The sequence below is a fragment of the Nyctibius grandis genome, chromosome 6, assembly GCF_013368605.1.
Source record: "Nyctibius grandis isolate bNycGra1 chromosome 6, bNycGra1.pri, whole genome shotgun sequence".
Classification (NCBI taxonomy): Eukaryota; Metazoa; Chordata; class Aves; order Nyctibiiformes; family Nyctibiidae; genus Nyctibius; species Nyctibius grandis.
In genome coordinates this window covers 20,433,525-20,443,927 of record NC_090663.1, presented here as the reverse complement: position 1 = coordinate 20,443,927, position 10,403 = coordinate 20,433,525, and the positions used below count along the sequence as shown (strand labels likewise).

Sequence of the window (10,403 nt, the reverse complement as noted above, 5' to 3'; positions counted from 1 at the left end):
CTACCATTTCTGAAGTTTCCAACATCTGCGGGAAAAAGGCTATTTTGAGAATTGTGCTTCTTTTTATTTATTTTTTCTCTCAGCAAAATCGCCATAGCCTTGTATAATAATTGAATTCATTTAGCCTTTAGAATACTCAAGTTTGCAAATAACAACAAAAATGAATATTTCATGACAAGAAGGATGATCAATTATAGTTTCATGACTGACTGCTAGCCCAGCGCTACGGAGCCAGCGCTTACACTTCACAAGACTTTTTGCACCCAGCTAATTAAAAACCCTGCAACTTAAGACAATAAGCAGGCAGGTGGGGATAGTTAAACAAGACTTGTATTTGGGTTGGGTTTTTTTTCCCTGTTGTGAGCAATGTTCTGCAGTTCAGTTTGGTACCTGGAGTTTGTTGTGTATGCAGTGCAGAGAGGCATCGTAAACCAGTTGCACCTGCAACAGCCTCTGTTGTCTGGGAAAGGCTTCGAGCAGGAGACACTTCTGTTAACAGCTGGGTCCACGTCAGAGGGGTTGGTGCACGGTGTTTATACAGAAATGCACCCTGAGGCAGTGGTGCTTATAGTAAAAAGCAGGCAGGGGTGGTCTGAGCAGTTACGGGCAGGACCATGGTAGTTGCTTGTAACAATCCTGGTTTCTACGGGGAGTACACTGAGACAGAGAAGTGATTAAAGAGCAGCTGAGAAATACTGTAGTCTAGCTAGGAACAGGATCAGGTTCCCTCCTTGTAGCAGGTGAGATAACTGTATGAATGTTTTTTATAGATGCTTACTCCATTCCTGGGAAATGCTGGGGGGGGGGGGGTTGGATTTTGCTGATGCATTTAGTGTGGAAAAACTAACTTCAGTTGCAGTTATCAACGAGAAACCGTTAAGCTAACCGAAATACTTGGCAAGGTGCAAAATCCCCTCTGTGAAAAAAAATGTTGGAAGGTGTTGTATTACTTTTGCCGAACTCTGGGATAGCCTCTCCAAAGGGAACAGCGCGGCGGAGCCCGTGCAGGCGCTGCAAAGGTTGGGCTCAGGCTATTCAGAGCACGCAGGCTGTCGCTCAGCTTAGAGTTGCTTCACTTTTTCTTTATAATAAGCACAGCCCTGCCTGTTGTTTGCTTTGGTGGAAGGGGGGGATGAGAAAAAGCAAGCAAGCCAAGAAACGTAAAAAAACGGGGAGGGATGGGAGCTGTTGTACAGCAGGAGCAGAGTTTCGGGGGTGTGGCGTGGCAATCTGCTTTGAGTCACAGCGTGGTGCCGCGGCCGCCGAGGTCTGAGCGGGTTTTCGCAAAGATTTACTTCACTTCAGGCTGGGTCTGCCCCTGGGTGACGTCACGGGCTGGAGCAGCGGCACCAGAAGGCTGGATGAGTGACAGCCCAGCCTACTTTTTAATAGCTTTGTCATGTGACGGGGAGCAGTAGTAAGACAGGTGCCTTCGGTTCACTCTCAGAGAGGGTCTCGTTGCCTGCATGAGTGTCTGCTGCCGGCTTACCTGCCTCTGGGCCATAGTTTGCCAGCTTTCCTGCCGTCGCTCCGCAGCTGGATGGCGTGGGACATGTGCAACCAGGACTGTGTATGGAGTGACCTCGAGGTGAGGGGTGCGTGGCGTGGGCAGCGCGTGGGGCGCGGGCGGCCGGCGGGGCCGGGGGGCTCGTCAGGGAACCGGCAGGACCGCCGAGGCAGCGGACTTTGCAAACAAGTCCGAATCTTATCTTAACTCCAGTTAAGTTTGCTATTTTAAGGTTACTCTGTGATGCCTTGAGCAAATCAAAGCTGAGCTCCTGTCATCAGTATCTCCTGCTGTTGGAAACTATTTTCATGTGCCTCTGGCTCGCTTTCCTGTCATATGCAATATTTATGCGCTAAGATATTGATATGAATCGGTGTCTGAAGTCTTTCCAGTGGTGTTTAGTGGCCTGGTTGGAAAAATGCCATGTTTATTTAGAATAAGATTAACATTTCTTTTTCAAAAAAAAAAAAAGAAGTTAAAATTAACCAATGGCTTCGAATTTTAATTGCTTGTTTCACTGTGCTCTGTCGAAGGTTTTTTCCATGTTTATCAGCTGCAGAATTCAAACACGCACGCAAGAATGAATACCCTGTTGTTTGGCTTTAGATGCTTTTAAAAGAGATTTCTGGAAGGAAACGTTTCCCTGCTTCTTGTGGTATTGGAATAATGACGCTGTAGCTAATGTCCCGTAGAGCAGGGCTCTCAGTCAATCCGAGTAGTCCAACAAATGGTTAAATCCCACTGTACAACAGAGACAACAGGATGAACCATGAGAATAGAGTTTATGCAGGACTGTGTGAACTGCTGCTGCCGCTGCTGCCGACGCTGCTGCTTGTGTAAAAATAGACGGCAATACATCAAATCCACAGCTTCTGCTGGCTACAATTCATAAAGGGGGAAAAAAAAAGGCGAGCAGCTCCCTGGTAATCTCTGGAGTATAAAGTGAGGTTTGAGGATTTCTGCATGTTTGCATTCAGCAAAATGGAGCGTTACCTGAAAGTTCGGGCAACTTGGGAAGCAAGGCAAACTTTCTTTGGACCCCATGGAGAGGAATCCCAAATACAGACCTGCTCACAGGAACTAACCCTCTGGCTGCGAGCTTGGAATAAGTGCTTAAAATGCTCCCCTCGGGCAACGGGAGAGGGAAAAACAGGTTACAGGCGATGCCTTTTAAATAAGATGTTCATGCCATAGAGAGCTACTCAGCTAAAGTAAAAACATTACCGTGTTCTCCAGTATATTTTTCCTATCTGGCAGAGCATGTGTGCGGATTCTCAAGTCTTTTTGTCATCTTTTAAATATTTGCAGCTTGCCATTGTATCCGCTGATTTCTGTTTGCATATTGTAATTGCTCTTATCTTGTTTTGATTTCTTGGTAAAGTGGAATAGATATGGATAATTCATATGTCCTGTAGCTATTATGAGTCAAGGCTGTAAGTGGATGACTTTCTGGCTCCAAAGTCCTAATTGTTTCTGAGTAGCTGGAGTATCCTGTGGGTTGTTGTCTGGCTTGTAGCATGGGTCTCAGCTGCCGTCGCTTCATTTTTCCATCATGTATTATTCCTAATGCTGCTAGGAGCTGATTGAGGAACCAGCTTATATGGAAATACTGAAGATTTATTTTAATCACTAGAGTTCCTGCAGTAATTTCAAGCTAGTAACAGAATAGATAATTTATGTCAATGACTTTTTCATAGTGTGGAGAAAAAAAAAAAAAAAAGAAAAAAAAAGGTTTGATCTTAATATTAATTGTGTGGTAGATGGATTAACTGTGGGTAGGATTTTACCAGCGTGCTTCTGCATTGCACTCCCTATAGCAATACGGTAGAATCTACGTGCTGCTTTGGCTCAGGGGATCACCTTTACTGATCTAAAATATCGCAGGCGGCAGGTACTAGAGGCAGCTTTCATTTTTTGAATCATTAAGGTTTGCTGTCAACATAAAATGTATTATATTCTCGCTCACATAATGACAGGATGGCACGTTGCTTAATAAAGGCCTGCATCACTGTAGCTGATCAGCGTCCCCAGTGCTTCACAGCTTAATGAAGGTGATGTACAGTAAGGTTGTGAAGATTGATAGAGAGAATCCACATGACACACGTTCTGTCAAGTCTGTATTTCTTTCCTGGGTTCATCCTCTTGGCTGTTTGAAAAACTTGTTAAAAGTAAAACACAGATTATTTTTTCATTAATATAATTAATATGGCACAAGTCCAGTCTTCTTTTTTTTTTTTAGTTTACCTTCAAAGGCACAAAAATGTCCAAAACGTTAGTGGAGAATTATACTTAATTATAATGATTCATTATTGTCAGTGCAGTTAAGCTCATTTTTTGTTTGCGCCTGAATTAAGAGAAAAAAAGTCTGTTGGAGTGAAATAATGCACAGTAATTAGCCTTTTGTGTTTAGTGACTGCTTTATCCTCCTAGATGTTACTATAAAATTAAGGCTATAGTTATGGAATAACTATCATATCAAATAACAGTGGGAAGACAGTAAAATGTGTGCTAGCAATGCAGGTGCACCTGTTACAGATGTATAGGCAAACAGTAAATATCAGCGTGTCAGATGAGGACAGTTTTAGGACTTGCAGTGTTAAATCTGGCATCATCCAAAGGCCAAATATAAATTAATAACAGGAACACTTGCTACTAATGTGTCTCAGATTAGAAGCATAATGTCATATTCAGAAACATTGATTTTATTATCATGTCAACATTGGCAAGAGCATATATACTTCATTTCAGCAATTATATTTTTTTAGGTGACATTGCAGTCACTATAGGCAAACGAAAGCTGCGATGAGCAGGATTTTTTTTTAATACAATTGTTTATATTGCTTCAAAAGCCCACTGTAGGAACTTAAAAATGCAGATTACCAAGAGTAAACATGTTTAAGCAGGTGGTTCACAGAGTGAAGCTATTTTTACAAATGAAAGCAGTAACAGATCAGCAGGATACTTTAGAAGTCTACGGCATCAGTTATAAGCTACTGACCTCCACAACGCAAACCCGAGAATGATGCTGAGAATCTACCTTTTCAGTCAAAAACTAGATTATCCTTTAATGAGATCAGAGATTTCAGCCAAGCATCAAAAAAGGTCATCTCTGCGTTATAAGATTGCTGCTGGAAGGTTGTGTCTCGCACTAAAGAAGAGGGAACTCTTTAATTTATTTCTTTGGGTTGTTTTTTTTTTTCCTATGACCAAAATAGTGATTAAAAATTGTGTGCGGTGAAAATTGACTTCTTAAAGTTCTGCCGCCCCTTAAATAATAGGAAGGAAAGCAACTGCTATTTCAGAGCCTCGTTTTGCAGCCTTGCAGCTCCCCTGCCTCTTGGCCTATTCTGTGATTATCTCGTAGTGTCCTGGTAGACATAGAAGTTGTCTGGTAAATTATAGCTTGCACCCGCTGCACTGAGTCTTTGTGCCAACAGACAAAATCTTTGCTCGTGGCTGCGCTGCTGCATCCAGCCCGCGCACTGCAGCCACACTGAGATTCCGAGGAACAAAAACCTCAATGAAATGCACCTTCAGCAGCTCACGCTTGCGTTGTTGTAAAAGGCGGTCCTTGAGAGAGTGACATAACTGGTATTGAGCAATTCACTTCCATGGGCACTGTGTTAGTGCCCTACAGACATCTCTCTTCAGAAAGCAGCACTTTATGGGTTGACTTTAGTCCAAATAGAAGTTGGGAAATTGTTCAAACCACCCAGTCAACTGACAGGAGTCGAGGAGGACCTGCTGTTGGCCATCCATAGCGCAACACTTGAAATACTCAGGGTGGAAGCCCTTAGACTCAGTTAACTTTAACTGGTGTTTAACCATTCAGCGCCTGGTGCTTCTGCAGCTTTACATGTGTTTTGCAGTATACCCATATCAACGTAGGTGTTTGGAGATGAGTTACAAGGGTACGTGGTACAGCGCAGGAGGAATTGCTTCATTCGAGCATCATTGACGTATGGGACTCAGCTATTTGCCAAGCTGTTACTACACATTTTCCATAATTGGGAAATGGTTTTGCTGGATACTCTAACATTTCCATTGCCATGCTAAAGTGGATGTGTGTGACTAATTTTTTCTTGCTTAGTAGGTTTGTCTAGCTTCATACTAGCATATAAAAGGACAGTTATTCCCAGTTTATTTGTATTTATCACTGCTCTCTTTGTAAGTCATGGAGACAGAAACATTTTGCGCTGCTGAAGAGGATCCATGCAGACTAGACTTTGTTTTAGTACCTCAACCAAAATGTTTCACAGAGCCTCTACATGAGGATTACTAAATCAGAGGCTGCCAGAGAAAGAAAACCCATTTGGTTCCCTCACTGCAGTCGCTGTCTGGGGGCACTTAGGAAGCTGAGTGGGACACTATACATGTTCACACGAAGCAGGTGAAAGGCTGCGTGAACTAACTATGCCCATCACCCAAAGGTGAATATAAGGATATTTCAGGATGCACTTCAGTTGCCAGGACCCTGACGTGTAACTGGGTGGCTGTGGTCTGTTCATTGAGTGCATCAGGGAAAGAACAGAGCAGCATCACTGACCAGTACTTTTCTATGCCCGTGTGGTAGCCGCCATCATGACTGACCTCCAGGATTACTGTGAGGATCTGTAGAAGTGAAAGTGTGACTATCTCCAGCTTGAGCTAGCCTCCAGGGCTGAAGGCTGTAACAGGCTGTGCCTCTTTAACCTGAATGCATCAGGAAATGCGTGACAGACCTTGCCCAGAGGTATTCAGCTGTAACTTCTACCTGCACTGGTTCGCTCTGAAGCAGGAGAATAAGGCCATGCTTTGGCCTCTGCTGTTGGATTTAATAAAGCTTTGAACACGATTGTTATCAAAGGGTATAGGGAGAAGGAAAGTCGTTGCCCCTGGTCAGAGATGAGATAGAGAAGGCAGCTTTTGCCCACCTGTTTCCCCCTGTGCTTTACATACCTGTGTAGACCTAACAATGATGCAATGCTTAGTGGTTTTTTTTCCAGAAAACAAAGTCAATTCTAGTGACCCTGTGCCATAGCTCAATCGAGGCTTAATTCTTGTAACGTGATATTAAAGTTAATAGATTCCTCGTAATTAATGAAACTGTTTCTATGTTGCTGTTTCCTGCAGTGTGCTGCTCTGGTTGGCGAAGACCAGCCTCTTTGCCCAGATCTCCCAGAACTTGACCTCTCTGAACTAGATGTGAACGACCTAGATGCGGACAGCTTTCTGGGGGGACTCAAGTGGTACAGCGACCAGTCAGAGATCATCTCTAATCAGTACAGCAATGAACCCACCAATATATTCGAGGTAAGTCAAGGCGATGCAAGTGCACGTTTCAAAGGCCTTGCTTCCTTCTTGCTTCCCTTTTTTTTTTTTTTTTTTTTTGGCCTGGTGGACAATGGTTTTACTGGTTTTCCCCATTAAGAGGTGATATGTGGTACAGGTTCTGACTGGTGTCTTTAATCCTTGTGAACAAACCCACACCTGCAGTGTGGAGAGAGGGGAGGGAAAGTCTTGGAAGAAATTAAATAGAACTTTTGATTTTTTTAAAGGAAACAACTAAGGAGAGCCTAGAGCGCACTGCCTTGTGGTGTCATGGCGAGGAGTTGCACAGTTGTCAGCTACAAAGAAAAATGAAAGTCGAAACGTGTTTGTTGTCTTCCACTTGCATTCCCCAGCAAGAAGCGGAGCGCAGCACAGCAGCTAGCTGATGGGTAGCTGGAGCTGGGGCATTTCTAGTGAAGGTTTTTACCACTCAGAGCATTACTGTGCAAGGCACTCTGCACACAAACTGGGAGGTCCTCATAGTTGATGTATAGGGAAGAAAAAGGGTGGATGTGGCAGAGAAGGCAGCAAGGGCTGTCAGTAGCTCAGGAGCCAGCGCATTGTTTGGGATGTTTCATGTATCTCTCAACGGAGAGCAGTCTTAAAATAAAAGTTGAAGAGTGGTAGGAGAGATTCAAATGTTTTCTTCAAAATACTGCCTTGAGGATCAGGGTGTATGAGAGGAAGGTTACGGTCTCTTTGCCTCTGTGTCTGGTCTTCTTTCTTTTGTTGTGTAAAGCCTTCATGATTCTCCACCCTGTGGTTATGGGGCAGCCATGCTGCTCCTGAACCCTAACCTCCTTCCCTCCTTGATGATAGGAGATGCCATAGATTGTCCACTGATTGGACAATAAATTGATTAGCTGGCAGGAAGACCTTGTGCAACAGCAAGCTGTGGGTGCTGCCTCTCACATGACAGGTACTGCAGCTCCAGGAAGTACGGCTGGCCTTCTGGCTCGGGGAAGCCCCAAATTATCACAGTGGAGTTTAAAGGCTGGAAAAGATTAACAGAAACAGTATAGTAAAATGCTTACCTAAGATGTCCTGAATGAAATTCTTCTTTTTTGTATACAGCTCTAAACCCATGGTGATCTCCCTGGTGCAGATGAAGTTACTCTGGATTTATACCAGTGTAACTGATAGCAGAAACCAGTCCTCTCTATTCAATTTCTATTATTTACACCCAAGTAACTTGGAATTTTTATTCAAATCAAAATGAAATTAGCCCTGCAAAGCCCCGTGCTTAGGCCCTCTTTTTTATTTAGTTGTATGATGTTCGGTGCCTTGTTTTACAAAGTTTCCAAACCCTGTCTTGTTCTTGAATTGCAGTTGTACTGCCTTGGGCAGGGTACGGCGTGTTAGTGTGTAGGTTTGGATAGTTGGTAGTAGGGAGGCAGGGGACACAATTTGCAACTAGTGTGGGGGAGAGTGGCTTTGCCTTTTTTGTAACAGAGGAGATGTATTTTTCCTCATTCATCAAAAGCCAAATGCAGAGGCATTTTCCTTTTGGAAAAAACAGTTGAAGATGCAGACTTTCGAAGTGTAAGTTCCAGATTAGTAATATAATTAAGCATTTACCAGCTCCAAGCACCCAGATTATTCCAGTAAAACCAGTGGAACTTGACCACAGGCCCATTGCTTACCCTGTGTGTAACTGCCTGGCTGCGCTGGTGGCCACAGGTGCCGAGTACAAAATTGTCTCCAATAGGTAGTGATGATTCCCCTACACGCCTTATATAGGAATTGTCACTTCCTATATGAGACAATTCCCGTTCTGAAAATCAAAGCATGTTGCAAACAGCAAGACAACCAGATAGGCTTGTACTTAACCTCATTGTGAGGTTAAGTGGCACCTATGGTGCCATGAGGTACTGGTCGTTATGTGCAGCCTCTCATGGGCACATTTGCTTGCGTCTGAGGATGAACAGCCTCAGTGTGAAGAAACAGGTGATATGCAGCTGGGGGAATGCATCTAGGCAGCAACTAATAGGTCAGAAATAATAGTTTGAAAATGAAATATGCTGCTGCTTTCCTAACGGGAAAATTCTGGTGTCCTCTTTGCAAATGCCTGGGTTTCCTCGCACTCGTCAGCTTCGGTTGCAGGCTGCATCGCTGTCTATGACAGCACACCTTGGCCCATACTTACCTGTAGAGATAAATTGTGCTCTAATAGCATTTTGCAATACTGCAGTGCAAAATTAGACTATTTTCAGCTTCATGGTGTATTATATTTACATTTTTTGGTTGCTTGGCATAGGAAGATGGGAATGAAACAGTTACTTTCTCCTCCCATACATTAACCCTGTCTCCATTCTCCATCATGCAGCTGGCTGGATACCTGGCACTATTTCTCGCCTCTGCTGCTCTGTAATGTGATGACTGGGGGTGCTCAAGAACAGAAGAAGATGTCTTCTTCCTCCAGAGACTCTCTCTCATACTCTGTGAGGAGCTATTTGTTTTAGCTGAGAGAATGGAAACTTTGTGCAGTTTCCCATTTGGTAATCTCTAGATTTTTCCATATTGATCTGCACTGGCTTTTTTTTTTTTTTTTAAGAAAATAACTTCTTTTTTTTTTTTTTTACTTTTTTTTTTCTTTTTTTCTCTCATATCATCGCAGGAGTATGTGTTTTGTCTAACTTAAGCTTCAGGATGAGTGCCTTGTCATAGAAAAATAGAAATGCAGTGTGTTTGAGGTGGAAGGGAAAGACCCAGAATGGCAAACAAATGTTAGGAAGTACAAGAGCAGTGTTAATTGCACAGGCTGTACAGTGTCAATTGCCAAACCTAACCTTGAATGAAGCACGCTCTCCTTTGAGGTATTAATGCAGTACATGTGGCATTGTCTAGGTGAGGGCCAGTGTTCAAAAGCCCTTTACAAAGTTCCTGGATGTCTCGAGCTGGTGCACTTTTTTGAAGAAAGGTTTGTATTTCAGAAAGTGAATTTTCAGGCTTTCTGCAAATCATGTTCCTGGAAGCTCGCTTCCGCTGAGCACCCACAAGCAGTGGCGCAGGGAGTCTCACAGACTGGAAATTATTGATAGTTATGGTAGCAACCAGGAGCCAAGTGAGATAAGGGTCTAATTAGTCTAGATAGTATGTAACTGTTGAGTATAAATCCCTACTCTCATCCGCTTAGGTGTGATGAGATGCTGGCCTTCACCCTCATATTAAAACACACCAGTATCTTGTAGATGCGCCTGACGCATCACTGTGTTATTCTACTCGCCTGCCAGTATAACTGATACCAGTCCCGAGTCAAGCCTGTACCATCTGCTCCAGCATGGAGGCTCTTCTTACCAAAGCATGTACATATGCATATTATGAATTAGTTGATTTCTTTCTATTCACAGCTTGATCACTTCTGGTTTTCACCTGGTTTTCTTTGCCCATTGTTCTGACTACTGGAAAGATAAAATGAAGGAGTTCTTGCCCCTCAGGGCACTGTCTGTTGACACAAGTTCATGCAAGTAAATAGTTAACAAGTCACCCAAGACCAGTTATTTAGATGGGTCACTGCATCATTCACTTTCATTATTTGCTTTTGTGAAGAACTAGACTTTAAAAAATTGTATTTGTAAAAAATTGA

The 10,403-nt window shown here is 43.2% G+C and overlaps 1 protein-coding gene across 2 annotated transcripts in view; it reads left to right on the top strand.

The window, feature by feature from the left end:
• The first annotated feature begins 1,407 nt into the window (after nt 1-1,407).
• PPARGC1A (PPARG coactivator 1 alpha) overlaps nt 1,408-10,403 on the top strand; it is a 69,226-nt gene continuing 60,230 nt past the window's right edge. For both annotated transcript variants that reach the window (XM_068404188.1, XM_068404187.1), the window contains exons 1-2: nt 1,408-1,588; nt 6,620-6,799. In XM_068404188.1, the coding sequence (XP_068260289.1) occupies nt 1,541-1,588; nt 6,620-6,799 (228 nt within the window). In that variant the 5' untranslated portion in view covers nt 1,408-1,540. The remainder of the gene's footprint in view (nt 1,589-6,619; nt 6,800-10,403) is intronic.